General features: G+C 40.8%; 1 protein-coding gene across 1 annotated transcript in view; it reads left to right on the forward strand.

Moving 5' to 3' along the window:
- Itpr1 (inositol 1,4,5-trisphosphate receptor type 1) overlaps positions 1 to 19,309 on the forward strand; it is a 336,388-nt gene that overhangs the window by 133,954 nt on the left and 183,125 nt on the right. The window contains exons 6-12 of the mRNA XM_087181363.1: positions 1,540 to 1,626; positions 4,285 to 4,443; positions 6,862 to 6,960; positions 8,046 to 8,129; positions 8,247 to 8,393; positions 15,343 to 15,438; positions 16,766 to 16,810. Coding sequence (XP_087037489.1) covers positions 1,540 to 1,626; positions 4,285 to 4,443; positions 6,862 to 6,960; positions 8,046 to 8,129; positions 8,247 to 8,393; positions 15,343 to 15,438; positions 16,766 to 16,810 — 717 coding nt within the window. The remainder of the gene's footprint in view (positions 1 to 1,539; positions 1,627 to 4,284; positions 4,444 to 6,861; positions 6,961 to 8,045; positions 8,130 to 8,246; positions 8,394 to 15,342; positions 15,439 to 16,765; positions 16,811 to 19,309) is intronic.

A 19,309-nucleotide genomic window follows, 5' to 3' on the forward strand; every position in this document is an offset into this window, starting at 1 on the left:
ACATTCCTTAGTTTAGAAACTTGTTTTAATAATCCCAGTTAATTTTTCTGTTTTTATTCAATGGGCTGGGCATCTAGCTGAGTGGTAGAGTGTTTGCCTAGTGTGTGTGAGGCCCTGGGTTCCATCCCAGTACCACCCACACCTCAAATTACTGAATACCTAAAATGTCTCTGGCATATGTTTTCTCTAATCTTCATAATAGCTCAAAAAGGCTTACATTGTCTCCATTTTGTGATGAGAATACTAAGTGAGGGTTGGTGAGATTAAGTGACCTGTGCTAAAGAATTAAGTTCATACATAGGAGACCCAGGCCAAGTCCAGAAGGACCCTGTGAAAATGAATACATGTTACCTGGGAAAGGGACCTATTTGCATCTGGTAGCATCTTGCTTCACTGAAAGAGGACACTCTTAAGAGGACCCTGGCAATGCTTGTGAAGTACACTGTTTTACCTTCCATCAGATTCCATGCTGAATGTACTCCTTGTTATTTTACTTTTCTTTCATTGTCTTTTGGAAGACTGGGGTTGGAACAACAGTCTGCTGGTGGCCTAGGATGTAAACTAGCTCCCCTTTAGTGTTACTGTGGTGGGATAACAGTACAGAGTGGCATAGGTGAATTACTGAAAGATGTTCAGGGTGTTGTTCCAGGCAGCCTCTTCCAGAGTCCTCTTTCAGCTTTGCCATGTTTCCTAGGATGCTAAATTTGGACTAGTAGTGTTTCCCAGCCATTTATAACTGTACAAATTTGGAGTTAACCGAAATGTGGATTTGAAGATTGTCTTTACCACTTAGTAAATGTATAATTTAAAAGTAAACATTATTAAGCATAATTTCAGATGTATATAAAAGTAGAGAAAATAGTTAAACAAGATTTTGTGGTTTGTTATGTCATTATCCAGTTAGTTATATCAAACTTTTCAATTTCTCAGTTAAAAAAATGAATAGTAATCTTCACTTCAGGGAACTACTATGAAAGTTAATTGAGTTATACTTAACATTTAATAGTAATAGCTAACAATCCACATACGTTACATGACCATGCACTCTGCCATGTGATTTCTTTGAGGTGTAGGTTCCATTTCTACTCTCATTTTACCAAAGAGGAAATGGGCTCACAGATGTTAAATAACAAACTCAAGGTCACAAAACCACAAACCAAACCAGCGTTTAAATCCAGTTTTATTTTACTCCAAAGCCTTAAAAAGGAATTTTACAAATCATAAAAGGATATGCAAATTCCCTCCTGCCCTAACTCTAATTTCTTTAAAGACTTGGAAGATTTTTACTGATCTGTCCCTAAAAAAAGTCCATGAACTCTCTAAATTAAAAAAAAAACTTACTGTAAAGAACCCAGAAGAGCCAACAAAGGAAAGCAGAGTGGATTGGCTTTGCAGCCCCTTGGCTCATTTCCCATAACCTCAGGGTGTTCTTAGGGTTTTGCTTATTTCTGTGGTTCTTGTGTTAACTGATGACATTTGTTTTGCAATGCTGGAGAGGAATATAACATTCCTGTGACCAGTCTTCTTCTCATTGTACAGCATGCTGCAGATTTGGAAAAGAAGCAGAATGAGACAGAAAACAGAAAATTGCTGGGAACAGTAATCCAATATGGCAATGTGATCCAGGTCAGTCAAAGCACCTCTTCTCTTCTGGATCTGAAGCATGACCAAGAGTGAAACAGAGAGCAAACACATGACACAGGGTTTGCATTCCTTTGCAGCAAGATTCCATGGAGACAGCCAGTTTATTACCAAAGAAGAAAACAAGCAAACAAACCCAAAATTAAACCAGACCTATTTGTTATTAAATGTGATGGAGCCTTGGGCTTTTTAGTTGGTTCATCTCTTGGTGTGAGAATCTCCTTTCTCTGCCTATAGTTGATAATTTATGTGTAAATATTTCAAACAGGATGCTTCCTACCTGAAAATGATCCTATTTACTATAGTTTTGCTTAACTTTCATTGTCTGATGGTTCTTGCTTTTGGATGAAAATTGGCTTCCTTGTAACTTGTATCTTTTGTTCAAGAGCTATTCATCAGATATAACGAGAACATTTGTATACTTTCAGAATTTTTGTATTCAATATCAGTTCTATTTTGATACATTTTATATTAATAGAGTATTTGATCCTTGTTCAACAACTTTCACAGAGGATCCCAGGCTTGCAGAAAACTGTGAGGAAGCCTAGGGCCCAGGGGCCTTCTCCATTTTTGCAGTCGTGGAACCCCTTTGAACCAGGCACAAAAGATAATATCTATCAATAGATACTGAGCAGCTGGCCCATGAGGTTATTTTGTTTCATTATGTCCCTTTTTGAAAAATGTTGTTTACCCTGTAAACTTCACTTATTACAAAGTAATTTCTTCTCATTTTTATGGTAGTTAACTAGACAGTGGTACTAATCAAAAGGATGGAAAAATGGGTTAAAAAGGTAAAAACAACCTTGCGGGTTTAAATGAGTTATTTACATTAGACCTTTTAGAATAGTAAAAGTAGCTCCAAAAGCTCCTTGAGGGTTAGGCGCTGCTGGTCCTCCTACTCTTCTTCATGCTGGACACAGGGGCCAGGTGGGATCAAAATTTACCATCAATTCCTGTAATCTCTGCTTTCTCGGGAGTTGAGGCAGGAGGATTGTAAACTGCCAAGCTTGGGCAATTTAGTGACTTAGTGAGACCCTCTCTCAAAATAAAAACTAAAGAAGAGCTGGGAACATAACTCAGTGCACAAGTCCTGGGTTCAGTACCCGGTACCAAGGGGAAAATACTCAGTATCAGCTTTATTACTGAGCAAGGCGAGTTCCCTGAGGCCCCCCAGAGCACAAGACTCCCTGATTTGGTTAGGCTGGAGAGACCATGGCTTAATGTGTAGACTAAAGAGGTGCTTAGGGGGAAGGACATCAACTCCTACGTATACTCTAATTAAGGTTTTGTAATTCACTGTGATGTCACTTGCCATGTTTCAGTTTTCTCACCAGCAAGATAGAATGGTATTGGCATCTGCTTCTTATGATGGTTGCGTAGGATAGAATAAGCTGTAAATATTTAAAAACTAAGCTTAGCTTCCCCCAAGCTATCCACCTGTAGGTGATGTTGGTTTATAAACTACTTAAGCCCAGAGCCCAGACAGGTGCATGGAAGACCAGAGGCCACTCTCAGGGTCAACGGGGGCTTGAAGGATATTGCCTTTCCCTTGTGTATTGTGGCCAGAGATTGCCTAGGGCTCATGAATCAGACAAGTTACTCTTCTCTCTCAGTAACCCTGTTAGAATATTTGGGGATTTCCTAAGGATACTCTAGAAACTGTTTACTGTAAGCAGAAGGATTTGGGCAGTTGGCAGTGGAATCCCAAGCTGATCCTACCATTACTCCAGGGACTGGGCAGTGTTTCATGTTCTTTTCAGTTTTCTCTTATAACCTATTGACCTGGGAAGCCTTGGTTAACACTTTTAGACTAGACTGATTATCAGACAGGCTGTTTCCCATCTATATCTTCAGGCTTTCCATCCCCTTCATGTAACCATTATCAGAGAATCAAGAATAAAGTGCTTGTGGATATGAGGGTAATCTGGCTGTGACATCTGTCACCCCATTGATGGCCAGGGTTGATTGGCTGATCTGGCTGGCTAAGGTGTGTCCCCTTCCTCCCTCACCGCTCCGTGTATGCCCCTGCCAAAGCTGTGCGCTGGGTCGAAGAAGATGACCACCCCTGATAGAGGAGGACCGTTTCCTCGGTCAAGGGTATACAAGTAGCTAGGCTCCCTTGCTAGAACCTCCAAACAAGCTCTCAAGAATAAAGTGCTTGAAACATCCTAGGTGGAAGTCCATGACCACCACATTCTTCTCAATGAAATGGCTATCCTCCAAAAGGTTTGCCTTTTAAATAAAACTTGTTTCCTGTGAACAGAATTGCCCAGCCTAGCACTGTCTCAGAGTAGGGACGTGTTCAGATTGCAGTTCTTTAGCCCCTTTATACAGGGTTGGAATGCCACCCACTGACAGATGGCTGATGATGGATAGATAGTACAATTGACCTGAGCAACGTCCATCTTGCCAAGTTTATGTTGAGAAGAAAAATTTTTTTCTTTTATTTTGACCTCTATTTCTTCCCTGTTTACTGTTTGTTCTTTTTTCACTCACAGCCTTAGGCACTTGGAGATTTTTCTAACTTCACAAGCATCTCTGTGGTGGGAGGGGTGTTTGATACATATTTTATCTGACAGAGAGAAATGATAGAAAATTATGAGATGCACTGACACTCACCTCATTCTCTTTGTGGATTTTTAGCTTCTGCATTTAAAAAGTAATAAATACCTAACTGTGAACAAGAGGCTTCCAGCTCTGCTGGAGAAGAATGCCATGAGAGTGACATTGGACGAGGCTGGAAATGAGGGGTCCTGGTTTTACATTCAGCCATTCTACAAGCTGCGATCCATTGGAGACAGTGTAAGTGCAGATTCCAAGCCTGGAAAGTGCTCCATGCCATGCTTTGAACAACTGCTGTACATGCAGCTCCATCAGGCAAAGTTCACAGTTAGGACCAGTGGTGTATTCTGTATGAAGAGAACCAAATCGCTATGGAAACTAATGTTTGGGAAACAAGGAAATGTGGAGAAGAGTGTGACCTAAATTCAGTTGCTAAGTTTTTCCAACTAGGCCTCTGAAAAAAATCCTAGGAACAGTCCATTACCTCAGTAATTTTACCATAAAAACAGCCATCCCATCTTAATGTCCTAGGGAGGATCCCTGTCATTTCAGGTCCATTACTGAAATAGAAATGTCTGTTTTGGAAATAAAGTTAGTAAAAGACAGAGGATGGAAACACATAGGTCTCCTAGCCAAGGAGAGCAGATTTTAGGGTTCATCTGACTTGTTCCTGTGGCTAGGCTGCAGGCTTGCCATCTCATTCAGCAGCTGCAGTTGGTTCTGAGCTGGCCCTGTCCTGACAGTACTTTAGAATGTAAAGCCACATGATTCCTTTTCAGCGTGACTTAGAATAGTTCTTATGTTTGTTAGCTAAATTAGTCAGCCATTATGTGGTGCATACTTAACAAAGAATATGTTTAAATGCTATCAGCTATGTTCTTGACCTTGTTAAGGTCCTAAAATAGTTGCTTCTTACTAAAAAGAAATATGTGTCTTAAACAGCACAAAGTGTTCTCAAAATACTCAAATTTACTTTACCCTAAAACTGAGTTTTGACTTTGTTTTTTTTAAACAGAGTCTCAATGTGTAGCTGAGGCTGATCTTGAACTCACTGTGTAGTCTAGAACTCAGGGAGGTGGCGAGCCTCTGCCTCAGCCTCCCAAGTGCTGGGATTACAGGCGTATGTCATCACACCCAGCAATTTTGACTTTTTAAAAATAGTGCCATTTAAATGTAGAGCACCATTAAATGTTTGGACATTTTGGGAAGTTCAGATGTGTTTGTGTGTTTGTGTGCATTGTGTTATTTAATAAGGAGCAGACCATTCCCTCACAGCTGGTGTGCGGTGAGTACTGATCCTTACTGAGACTAGGAGAGCAAGCCCAGGTTTTACCACAGAGATAGATTTATTGAGTGAACTCATACTCATTTGGAGTTAGAGACAGTTTAGTTGTATATACTCCCCAAATGTATCAGAGTAAAAATAGATGGGTTTTATGTCTCAGGAAATCATCTCCCCACTGCCCTTCCTTCCAGCCCCGTAATAAAAAACAAATGTGCCTGTTTCTGAATTTCATTCTCAGCAAGGCTTTTGCTTTTCTGTTCTTTAATCTGTTTAGCTGTGACTTGGTTGAATAGATGACTTGAATAGTTATCCTTTTAGAATAGTGTTTTTCAAACCACAGGTATTGACCCATCGATAGGCCAGGAAATGAATTTAGTGGCCTGTGACTATCACTTTAGAAACTAAATAAAAAGCATCAGGCTATATTACATATTATGGTAAGTACTGTTGGTGGAAGGTTACTTTTGCTTCAGATTATATATCTCTATATAGTATCTATTTGTGTATATATGAATGCTATATATATGAATAAAATTAGTAAGTAAATTGATGGAGTAAATGTATTCTTAATGTATGTCATAGTCATAAATGTATAAAGAACATTGTTTTAGAAACTATGGTTTCATTTTCTAAAAGATAAAAACTTAGTAAGAGTTTATTTATGCAACTACTTCTACTGAATGTAATGAAGACTAATAATTTTTTCTAACTGCTCTGGACTAGGGAAATATCTCTTTCTGACTAGGAAAATATCTTTGTCTAATGAATGACAGTTCAGCCTTATCCTTCTCAACCTGAGCCTCACTCCCACTGTTATACTCAATTGCTAGAGATTATAAAGAATCGCCAGCATTCGGAGCCAAATTTGAGTCCTTTTATTGCCTGCGTCGGAGAGTGGCTCAGGCCCAGAAGCTCTCTACAACAAAAAGCGGCATGTTGGTTTCTTTTAAGGGTTCATCTAGTTGGGGAGGGCTCAAGCAGAATTTCACGGGAGCAGAACTTTGCTAAGTTAGTGAGGGTCAGGGAAGTTTCACACAGTTCAGTTGAAACAAAATATCACACAGGTGTGGCATAATCTGTTTACAAGGTTGTGAAGATAACACAGTTGCAGACTGGTCTACCAAATGAGGTCTGTCATGTATTAACTGAGGGGACTCCCAAGGGAGAAAGGAGGAGGTGAACACCTGGAATCACTCGACTTTACACAAATGGAGTCAGGTTGGCTATTACACCACAAGTTAGGCTTTCAAAGCTGTGCTGCATGTGCTCCATCTCTGCCAGTTGGGTGCAGCTCCTGTGGCTCCTCCCAGCACTCCCCATTCTGCAGCTTTGATCCATTCTGTGAACAGCTGTATTGCTCCTTCCCTTGCCAGGTCGTCATAGGTGACAAGGTTGTGCTGAACCCCGTCAATGCAGGCCAGCCCTTACATGCCAGCAGCCATCAGCTGGTGGACAATCCCGGCTGCAATGAGGTGAGGAAAATCAAATCATGGCTTATGGGTGGGAAGGAGCAGGCCTTCTGGGGCCAGAGCATGTACACACTGACATGGACTTCAGCAGTGACTTGGGGCTCTGGGCCCATTTTTCAGGTGAAAAAACTGAGGCTGCCGCATAAGTGTGCAAGTCAAGTGCAGTGGGTGGTGGGTGGGAACTGATAGGTACCCCACTGTTCAGATTGCTAAACTTTGCATGACTGAGGGATTGTTTTCTAATGTGTTAAGCCTGAGGGCCCCTTTTACCAACTTTTTTCTGTCCATAGGGACTTTTTCTAATTTGTTTCCCTTAAAGAGGTTGCCTTTTTCAGATTCCTGTGAAAGGATGTGAGCAGCCCTGCAAGATTTGGCTATCCATCTGCTGAGCCTCTAAATTGGCAGTTGTAAAACACAAGATAGTAACTTGCTTGTGACATGAATAGTTGCCTAATGGCTAAGGATACAAGCTCTAGAGTGAGACAAATATGGATGCAAATCTCAAGTCTGTCAGTACCTAGCTCTGGAACCATAAAATTGGTTACTTAATCCTCCTGTAAATCATTGTACCTGTGATAATTATCCCTGTGTTTTAGGGTGTTACTGAGGATTAAATGAGATAGTGTTAGGATGTAGCTCAGTGCCTGAGATATGTTTAGTAAACAAATAGTGGCTTCTCTTGTTAACAGTGATCATTAACATTTCAAATGTATGCCCTGGGCTCATTTCTTGCCTTTGTAGCTCATTCCATTTCATAACTGTACTTTTCCCATTTGGTCTTCACTTTTTTTTGGCTACCCAGAACAAGAAAGAGACTTAGAAGAAAAGGAAAATAGCATTCCAGAAGGGCAGGGAGCCTTGGTTCCTTCAGTTGTGTTTGAAGTATACATAGTCATGGGTGCAGATGAACCCTTTCTGAGCACTTTTAACTGCTCCATTGACTTTGCAGGTGCTGTGTCTCAGTGGTGTCAGTCTCCAGGCTCTGGGCTGAAGCACAGCCTGGCTTCTGGGACTGCAGTGAGGAGTGTTGGGCTGGATGACACAGTTGCTGTGAGTCGTATGAAAAATAACCCCGATTTGTTTTCCAGGTCAATTCAGTCAACTGCAATACAAGTTGGAAAATTGTTCTTTTCATGAAATGGAGTGATAACAAAGATGACATTTTAAAGGGGGTAAGTTTGACGTCTGTGGGCTCTGCATCTTTTTGGTACTTGGCTTTTCTTGGGGTAGCAGTTTAGTTTTCTTTTTAAATGCATTTTTCTTTCATTCCTTCTTGTGGTGACTCTTAGGGTGACGTGGTGAGGCTGTTCCATGCTGAGCAAGAGAAGTTTCTCACCTGTGACGAGCACAGGAAGAAGCAGCATGTCTTTCTGAGGACGACTGGGCGGCAGTCAGCTACATCTGCCACCAGTTCCAAAGCCTTATGGGAGGTGGAGGTATGAAGTGGGGAAGGAGAGCAGGGGATTATGGGACTTAGACTTTTCTATAGGTATGTTCATAAACCATGCTCAGGCACTTATTCCCACCTCATTGCAAAAATGACTTAGTGAAATATGTGCACCATGATGTATCAAAAGGATGCTGCATGTTCTTATGACGGAAATACCTACTTTGGGAGCAAACTCAAGACTTAACAATGAAAATTTCTTTCTCTGTGCCATCTAATAATTTCTTCCATTTTTTTTGTTCCCTTGCTTGCTTATGCGCCATGACAACGGTCAGTGAGATGTCTCCCTGACGTAGGTGGTTTCTACACTGATGGACCACAATGGAGTACTGCTCAGCCATAAAGAAGGACAAATTTGGGTCATTTGTAGGAAAATGGGTGGGTCTTGAAACCATAATGCTAACCAAAATAAATCAGACACAGGGTAAATATCTCATGGTTTCTCTAATATGAGAGACCCAAAATATAAATAATTTAAAGAACAAAATAAAAGAGAGAAATGGTAGGAGACAGGGAGGTGTACTCTGTTAGAGATGGGGAGAGGGCTTGGAAAAGAAGGGAGAGGGGAGAATGAGTGATGAGAGAAAAGGGAGTGAAAATGATCCAGATGCAATGTATGTATGAACCAGTTCCCCAACAGGAATGTGACTGTCATGTATTACAAACATATATCAATAGAAAATAAAGTAGAAAAAGAAAACATAAGCACTCAGGTAACTGGAACACGAGGCTGGATGATCAAGGTGCAAGGTGGACATTCCACATGTTTTGGAGATTTTGATAAGGGAGGAGCAGCTTGTTGGGAAAGTAGTATCTGAGCCCTCGATTCCTGGATGGTCTGAATTTTAGAAGGATGAGAGGAATGGAGTAGGTCACTTCATGTCAGGGAAGGGTGTGGACTTGAAAATAGGAGGCAGCCTTAGGATAAAACTCAGTAACTCAGTTTGGTTGGAGTATAGGCTACACATGGGAAATTACACAGTAACTGTTGTTGGAGCCCAGAACTTGAAGGGCCGTATATCCAGGTTCTAGGGAGTTGAGATTTAATTAACAGGCAGGAGAGAAATGTGAAAAGGTGTTTTGAATAAGGGAGAAACATAGGATGATTCTATCCACAGCATGTAGTTCACTGGGAAGAGAGACTAGACTGAAGGAAGGTAGAACTCCCCCCCACCCCACACACATCTTCTCCTTGTAAGTGCTTCTTTGAATATGGACATTTCCTTGCCTCCACTTGCCTCCCCTCTGCCTTCTACCTGTCCTCAGCTGTTTTTACAGAGATCTGGCCCAGATTCAGTAAAGTGCCCAAGTCACAAGTCGAAATATTTGTGCATTTTTACATATACATTCAGCCATGTAGCCAACATAGCACCCATATCAAAAAAGATCAGGTTTCTTTCTGGGCAGTATTCCTCTCCTGGTTTACTTTCTTTCTCCATAAATTTTTTTTTTTTTTGGTACCTGGGATCGAACTTGGGTCCTTGCGCTTGCGCAGCAGGCGGCGAAACCACTGAGCTAAATCCCCGGCCCCTTTCTCCATAAATTAGTATTGCCTGTTCTTGAACTTTATATAAGTGGAATAAAACTGTACAATCCTCTTGTGTTCTGATTTGCATGTATCAAATAGTTCATTCCTTTATATTGCTGCACAGTATTTCACTTTGTAGATAAACCACAATTTGTTAACCTGTTCACCAGTTGATGAACATTGAGTTGTTCCTGATTTTTGGCGATTATAAATAAAGATTCCAGGGATATTTGTGTGCAGATCTCTGTATGGACATGTGCTTTCATATCTCTTGGCCAAATACTTTAGAAGTAGAATAGCTGGATCATGTGGTAGATGTTTGTTTAACTTTGTAAGAAACTGCCAAATTGTTTTCTAAAGTGACTAGAACATTTCACATTTCTACCAGAAAGTATGAAAATTCCAGTTCTTTTACATCTTTACTGACAGTTGGTATGATTACTTTTTCCAGTGTTAGTCATTTAAATAGGTAGGTAGTGAAATCTCATTGTGGTTTTGGTTTGCTTCTCCCTTATGGCTTATGATGTGTTGAACATCTTTTTCTTGTGTTCTTTTGGCCACCTGTATGTCTTTGCTGGTGAAGTATCTGCTCATATATTCTGCCCACTTTAAAATCTTAACCATTCTTTTAACATTGATGTGGAAATGACCAGGTTTATCTTGCCATTGTATAGATGAGTTGCTGGGCCGGGGCTTTAGCTCAGTGGTTCCACCGCCTGCTTCACAAGCACAAGGTCCCAAGTTTGATCCCTGGTACCAAAAAACCCCCAAACAAAACAGCAAGTATAGAAGAGTTGCTCTAAGTCATAGTGATAAAAAGGAATCTGTGTAAATTTTTTTGTTAATTTCCACTTTCCATTTTCCCCCTTTGCCTTCTTTCCACATCTGGGTTATTTGCTTTTTTAATTGTCTACATCTGAGGCGTGTAGTGACACTACCAGTCCTACTATGGTGGATTATTTAACTTTTTGAGAGCTGTAACTTTGTCTTGGACTTTGTCATTGATCACCCATATCCCCACTGTTACTACCAGAGTTTTATGCATTAAACACAATTTCTCAGAACTGCTTTTCATGTTATTTATAAGTACAGAGAGAGAGGGAGAGGGAGGAAAAGGAGAGAAGGAAAAGACATTTTTATGATGATTGAGATTAGTAAATACCAACAAAAGAACAATGGACAATCAAGAAAATGAGTAAAGGGGCAAACTATCATTTCACTAACTTAATATACATACTTCCACTGAGCCATTTTTTAATGAGTATATTTTTACATAGTTGGCATTATTTCATAAACAGTTTTGCACTTTGACTTAACTTGCTATTATACAATGAAAAGATGTAAAAATGTCAGAACCTTCCAGAGGTCCCTATAGCTGATTTTAGTGCTTTAAAAGCAGGTACCATGTCTTGTTCACACAAAATTCATTGAAATGAATAATCAGTAATCTGTGGGTCAGGGGAAAGGAAAGAAGGGAAAGGAAAAATGATGAGAAATGGAAAAAATGGAAATAAAGTCTTTGTAAATAGGGAAGGATGGAGGGGGTGAAGGGAGGGCTAGGAATGGGGAAAAAATAAGAACCAAGATGCATTATATAAAGGTACAATTCCCAATGAGAAATGTAATTGTGTTGTATACCTACAATGTACCAATAAAAGAATTTAATCAAATAAAAAAATAATAATCTGTGGGTAATTTAACTTGAAAGTCCATTTCAGAGTACTTTCTAATTTTTCTTTTCTTCTTTGAAGAAGCAGGTAATTATTACTGCATTAAAGGATTTTTCTTTCCCCTGAATTTCTAGGAAAACATTTAAAGTCTTTCTTTAAATTTTTTTTCCTTCAGATTCTGGAAATTTAGGTACCTTTTCAAAGTAAAAGAAGGAAGTCAGTACCACATATTTTATGTTTTTAATAATGATCTATGGTTTTCATTATATAGTGCATCTTCAGCTTACTGCTAACCTGCTTTACATAATACTATATTGTTAACATGTGAAATTAGTCCTTTATGGTGGTTTACTTCTGTTCTCCTCCTTTTGTGTTATTATCATTCATTTTTCTACGTATGTCATGAACCCCATTGTACATTTTTATTTTTTGTTTAAGCAGTCACTAGCATTGTAAAGACATGTAAACATGAGAACACGGAAGTCTTTTACATGTGCCCATGTAGTTATAATTCAGACCTCTACATTCCTTTATGTAGACCCAGATTTTCATGGGGTACTAGATTCCTTATAGTGCAGGTCTGCTATTGACAAATTCTCTCCACCTTCCTTTGTGTGAAAATATCTTTATTTCACCTTCATTTGAAAACTATTTTTTTTTCTTTTTAAAAATTAATAGCTTTTTTGAGATGCAATTCAGTACTACCTGATTCACACATTTAAAATGTAGAATTTGAGCCAGGGATTTAGCTCAGTGGTTCCACCGCCTGCCTCACAAGCAGAAGGGACCCGAGTTTGATCCCTGGTACCAAAAAAACAAAACAAAACTAGAATTCAGTGGTTTTTAGTAGGTTCATAGAGTTGTGCAACCATTACCACAATAAAATTAGAACATTTTCATCATTCTCAGAGAAACTCTGTACCTGTTAATAGTCATTACTCATTTCCCTGTAAAATTTCCCCTGCCCCTGGCACTTAATCTACTTTCTATGTCTATAGATTTGTCTATGCTGGACATTTCCTATGATTGGAATCTTACAACATTTGGTTTTTCGTATCTAACTTCTTTAAGTTAGAATGTCTTAGGGAGAGTATCAGGGTACTATAACAAAATACTATAAACCAGGTGGCCTTTATCAAAAATTCATTTCTGTTGGTTCTGAAGGCTGAAAGTTCAAGATCAAGGCACCAACAGATACTTTAGTGAGGGGCGGGTCCTGCTTCATCTGTTATGTCCTCATATAGCAGAAAGGCAGCTTTCTGGAGTCTTTCATAGAAGGAGACTAATCCTATTCATTAGAGCTCTGCTCCCATGAGCTAATCACCTTCCACATATCCCACCTTTTACATCACTTTGGGGGACAGGTTTCACATGTGATATTGGGGGAACCCCAACATTCAGACCATAGCAGATGATGTTTTCAAAGTTCAACCATATTGCCATATCTATTAGTACTTCATTATTTTCTTGCCAAATATGGTAATGGAAATACTATTTTTTATTGACTTATCATTTGATATCATCTAGATAATTTCTATTTTTTGGCTTTTGGGAAGAGTGCTACCTACTGTGAACATTTATGTACAATTTTGGGGGCGCATACATTTTCAAGTCTCTTGGGGATAGAATTATGGGCAATATGCTTTACTTTGTGTTCAGCCTTTTGAGGGGCTGCCAGGCCCTCTTCACGTTACATTCCTATTAGCAGACCTGTGTTTCTGATTTCTCCACATGGCTTCCAATTCTGTTTTTTTTTTTTGGTACTGGGGATGGAACAGGCTCATGCGCTTGTGAGGCAGGCAGCGGAACCACTGAGCTAAATCCCCAGCCCTGGCCTCCCAATTCTGAAGGGTGTTTTTGTTGAATATAGGTTTCCAGATAAATTTTTGTTTTCTTTTTATACCCTCTGTATATTGAGCCATCAAATTGGTTTGCATTGCTAGATGTGAATTCATTGGCTTTTTCAAAATCTTTGCTCCCCATATAGTATGTTTCTCATATAGTTTTCCATATAGTATATTTCTGGCTAAGGTGATTCTCTTTATGGTGTGTGTGTGTGTGTGTGTGTGTATGTGTTTATCCTGCTGGAGTTCCTTAAATTCCTTGAATCTGTGGCTGTGCATCTAAATGAGAATTTTGGGGCCAGAGATTAGCTCAGTGGCACCGTGCCTGCCTCACAAGTGTAAGGTCCTGAGTTCGATCCCAGTACCAAAAAAGGTGGGGGGGAGGATTTTTCACTTCCCCTCCCCCCACTTCATATGATGTAAGCTGGACATTTAATATTATCCCACTAAATTTGTGGTCATCTTTGCCTACTCACTTGACTGTCTACTAGTTTGATTCTTTGCTGAACATTGTTATGCTACTTTATTAGATGTCTTGAATTTGTTTTTCCTTTAAAGAGTAGTGAGAGTTTTGTTTCTGTCAGTCAAGTGAATCAGCTTGGTCCTTTATTAAGTCCTTTATTAGGTCAGAGTGGAGTAGTCTTTGGGGGCTGGATTAGTCCAACAGCTAAGCAGGATCCAGTGTGTTCCACAGAATCTCTGCCTTGCCTTGTCAGAGTTAGGGCATTTCCCAGCACTTTGTGAGCTTGGGGACCGAAGCTTTCAGCTTCTTTATCATTCTTCTCTTTCTCTCTCTCTCTCTCTCTCTCTGTTCTGGGAATCGAATGCAGGGCCTCATGCATACTAGGCAAGCACTCTAACACTGAGCTACACCCCTAGCCCCTTTGCCATGTCTTACTTGGCCTTGTGGAGCCTTCCTTATTCACACACAGTTTGACTCAGCCTCAAGCTGGAAAGAGGCCTCTGTGCAGATCTCTTGAGCTTTTCCTGCATGTAGCTCTATATTCCCCATACCTCTGTTACCTTAGTCTCCCTAAATTTGAATTTGTCTCCTTAATTCTATGCATCCAGTACCCTAAACTTGGATCCTTCCTCACTGTGCTGCAATCCAGAGGACCTCAAGACAGAAAACCAGAGACCCCAGAGCTTGCCTTATTTTTTCCCTGTGTTCTCAGAGATCACAGTTTAGTAGTGCCTGTTATTCAGCAGCCATTTTATGTATTTTATCTAGTTTTCTACTTTCCTGTGGCAATTTCATTTATTTTTTGAAGCATCCTAATTGTTTGTAGAACTAGCTCCCAGTGCCAGTTGTGGTGTCATGACTAGAAGCTGAAGTTACATTTATTTTTGTGATAAATTTGCCCAGAGTCTCTGAGTTTCATGTTTCAGAGCTTGGGCCTGAGTGTGTGTTCTAGCGTATAAATATATGAAAGTTTGTCATGAAATTCCTTTTTATGAATTGTGCATTTTGTGCATGAATTTCAGAATCTTAACTTCTGTTTTGTTAGTATTAAGGCAAAAAAGCAGAAAGCCACAGAATTTCTTACTTCAATCATTGCACATTAACTAGGAGAGTCTGTTCCCTCTCTGTAGAACATTATTTTAATATTTCCATCATTTAAGTTTGAGTGTTGTATGTGACACTTGCCATGGGTTTGTTGAAAGATAAAGATTTTTTTCAGCTTGAGTGTTTCAGTTCTGTGTTTCCTCAGGTACAGTGTCATCCTCGTATGTGTTGACATTTCTGTTGACTCTTGTTAACCACTCTTTGTTTTTTGTTGTTTTGTTTTGTTTTTTCTCAGTACCAGGGATCGAACTCAGGACCGTGTGCTTGCCAGCAGGTGTGGCACCACCGAGCTACATCACAGCCCTTGTTAACCATTCTTTCTCTTGTAGGTAGTCCAGCATGACCCATGTCGAGGTGGAGCAGGGTATTGGAATAGCCTCTTCCGTTTCAAGCACCTGGCCACAGGACATTACTTAGCAGCTGAGGTAAGTAGCAGCTCTGTGGTTTTCTCTTTGGAGGCTGATGCCTTCCTCATTCTGTAGCCACTGTGTAGGTGGAGGCTCAGGCGAATGCTTGGTCACTTTGCTTTCCCTTCTGCTTTTTTGTTTTCTTCTGTCTCATTTCCCTAAAAGAGACAAAAATGACTAACACATTTTAGAACTTAGGGATTTTGACCAAGATGTGGAGAGAAAGTAAGTTAATGTTACTCATGTAGAATTTCAGGATGCTCTGTTTTAGTCTTGTATACTGCTCTCCTCACATGTTGTCCACCAACCCCACTCCTAACATGAGTGACTTGGCTGTAGTGGACTCATGGTACATAAAGTCAGACTTGTTCGGACTTTAAAGTGCATAAAGAAGTAGACAGTTTCATAAAGAAGTCTTGAGTCCTCAGTGCCTTAATGAAATAGTCTTACTTGTAAGACTGTCAGACATTAAAGAAATTACCTTTAGCTGAAATGTCTAAGAAGGGGTTTTAAGGAAAGAAAAGATCCTCTGCTGAAGAACCCAAGGAGATTGACCTTTTAATTTTTGTATTAAGGAGCTATCCTACTGTGTGACAGATGGTGAATTTTACTCTGATCTGCTGAAAGTTGTGCAATGCATATTCAGATCAGATTCTGCTCATACGTTGAAAGACCCCTCCCAGTGTCTAGAACCACCAGTGAGACTGCTCAGGGACTTCCAAGGGGCTGTGTGGGTGCTAGCACTGCTTCTGCCACTGACCTGAGGAAGCTGAATCGAAATGTGTAACCCCTTTTGGCTTTTGGATACTTGTAGAACTACGATTTTGAAATAGTTCAGAACCAAAGATTAAGAAGTTTTAAGTTGAAATTTAAAATGGAGCTGTAAGAACTTAGACCCAGTGAGCCAGCTGGGTAAAACCTTGATTCTGTGGTTTGCTAAAGATTAATGGTGGTTGCATTATCTCTAATGTTTTGAGGCAAATGTAGCTCTTCTTAGAGATTAAATGTTTCTTTGTATTTTTAAGTAAAAGTGATCGGCATTATCCATGACTGTGTATTGGTCTTTTATTTCTCTGAGGCTTTTCACTGTTGCTTTGCTGGTGAATTCATTATGTTTTCCTTGTCTATTCTTCAGAGCCATCCCTTGGTGACTGGTGGATTGTCTCGTACGTGTTGTATCTGTGTGACATGCGTTATTGTGGTGTGCTGGTTTCATGAATAGAGGGAAGGGACAAGTTCTTAGCTGTCCAAGGATGGCCGCAGGTGTGGAAGTCTCCTGCAGATGGGTCCTGGTCCTTGAGAAAGAAATGGATGTTTTAATTTCCTAATGATTCTTTTTCATCAGGTAGACCCTGACTTTGAGGAAGAATGCCTGGAGTTTCAGCCCTCAGTAAGTATGGGCAAGAGCCTTCTTGTCATTGTCTGCTAGGGTAAGGCCAAATGGTCTGGAACCCCACTTAAGAAACTGTCACTGTGGCTGCTGAGTGCTGGGGAAGGGGAAACTGTAGGTTGCTTTGAAAGAGGGTCTTGTCCTCTTATGATCTAGATGGTCCCAGGGACTGTTGATCTTGATGACTGTGCTCAGTCAAGTCTCCACTTCTGAGTTTGAGAAGTACATGGCACCTCTTGGAGTCTTTGTAGATTGGAGAACATGCTGGCCCAGGTGGAAGTTGGCCTTTTATAAACAGTTGTATAGTTGTCTTACTGATGTTGACCTAAAGCAGTCTCATTCAGTTTTTTCTGTGGAAGTAACACATGAGGCTTGGTGTACCTGCTGTCTGAGACAGTCAATTGTCTAAACCTCTGTTCTTGGGTTCTGTAAAGTCAGAAATAGGCTTTGGGGTGTATTGTAATTTGGAATTGTATGCATGATGGACTTGCCTTTGGAAACTATTGCCAAGTCCTGCTGATATGTAGACACTTAGGCTTCAGGTGTCTATGTATGGGTTGAAGAAACCAGTGGCGTGTTTCGTAGAAATCAGTAAAACAGTTCTCTGTGGAATACTTGATTCTGATGTAGGATTCAGAAACAAACAAAAAACCAGTTGCTGCCCTGTTTGGCATGTGTGTCCACATGGTGATCTCAGGGGTAGGTAGTTTGAGGGTATTTTTGTTTTCTGGCAAAATTAAGAAAAATTTGGAGGACTTTACACATTAATGAAGGGAGTTGGGGTGGAGATATTAAAGTAATTGTGAAAAATGTTGTGTCTTCTGCATTAGTGGTTAACCTAGTTGGCTTTGAAGGAAACTCAGGGGAGTTGTAGCTGTGAGTCTATGGGTTGCTGGGGGCTTTTCCCCTCACTGCTTCTTGATGGAGCCCCCGAGGCTCCCCACCTTCTTTATATCCTATCACCTTCACTTGGGAGGCTCTTGGAAAGCCTACCCTCCACTGTTTTTTGTTTTTTTTTTTTTTGGTACCGGGGATCAAACTCGGGTCATTGCGTTTGCGAGGCAGGCGGCGGAACCACTGAGCTAAATCCCCAGCCCCTATCCTCCACTGTTAATCTGGCTTCAAAAGCACTGGCCTAGTCCAGCTTTCTGCCTATATGCAAGGGAACCCATTTTGAGATCTCTCTGCATTGCACCCCTGAGTTTTCACTTGGGATACTCAACCTGAGTTGGGGCTTCTATTTTTTCATGTGACACTTCTTGTCCTTGCATCTTCTTTTTTTTAAATAGAGGTAACTCCTTTTGTGTGACTTGGATACAGAGGCCTCTGCATTATCTAAGATAACAGAATAAGTCTGCTGTTAGGCAAGCCACAGCTTCTTTCAGTGAGAGCTGATGACCAGGTGGAACCTTGGGTGCTGGGGGAGATGGGGCTGTTCTCCTAGGCTCCGTGTGTGTGAGTAAACACTGGTATTTGCAGTGTAGGGGGATGTACAGTACATAGTGATCACAAGCAAGGAGGGGGAGAGCAAGACAGACCTGGTTTAAATACCAGACTTGTCACTTCTAAGGTGTGTGGACCTGAGGAAATTATTTTCCCTCTCTGAGTCTGAATTTTCCCTTGTGTACAAGTGCCATATTTTAACTGGTACATATCAGTAGCATTTTTAGTGCCTTCATATTCACTAGTTCATCTGGGCCACACAGCAACTGCTTGAAAGCAGTCAGGACTGTTTTTAGGATCTTCGTTGACTGAGGAGGAAGCAGCCATTGTGAGTGGTCCTAACTCTTCATGTTTCTGAGGTCTCTGGGAGTTCAGCGGTCTCTCTCCCTCTCATGTGTCTCCATGCCAGGGAGGCAGGATGTGCCAGCAGGCTGGGGTGCAGATCTAGACAGTGTTGCTGTGGCTGCTCTGAGATCGCTTGGTCCATGAGCCACTTGCAAGGGACAGGTGTATGAAGAGGGGCCTCAGCTCTCACCAGTGGGGCCAGCAGCACAGCTTCGGCTTCTGTAGGTTGAGGTGTTAGTACTGGGAGGGTTGTGCATTCTTCACCCTCTCTTTACCTGGCACTTTTGATGGAAAAATTAACATTGTGTAATTTGGGCGAGGAAGCATCTCATTCTGCCCTGCTCAAGGTTCCCTGAGACTGGCAGTCGGTGCTTGTGGTTTTTGCCTCCTATCTCTCTCAGCTTTGTTATGCTTATTCCAAACTCAGTGGCACTATCAGTCCCCTTGCTTGATCCCGGAAAGAGAAAAATGACAACCCGAGGCTTGCTGTCCTCTGCTGGCCTTTTGCACCTGTGCCCTTCTTCCCACTAGGTGGCGAACGATGACCGCACACTGAAATGTAAGGGCTCTCTTGGGTTTCTGGATGCAGTGGCTTAATGCAATTGCAGTTTTTCTCTAGACCTCCTGCGGTCTCTGAACTGTCACTACTAGCCTGTGACTAAGCCAGGTGTCTCAAACCATGATCTGGTGAGACTTTATTTTGGAAATGGA

The sequence above is a fragment of the Heterocephalus glaber genome, unplaced genomic scaffold (assembly GCF_053883595.1).
Source record: "Heterocephalus glaber isolate CG9 unplaced genomic scaffold, H.glaber_assembly_v1.0 deba00001472, whole genome shotgun sequence".
NCBI classification, from domain to species: Eukaryota; Metazoa; Chordata; class Mammalia; order Rodentia; family Bathyergidae; genus Heterocephalus; species Heterocephalus glaber.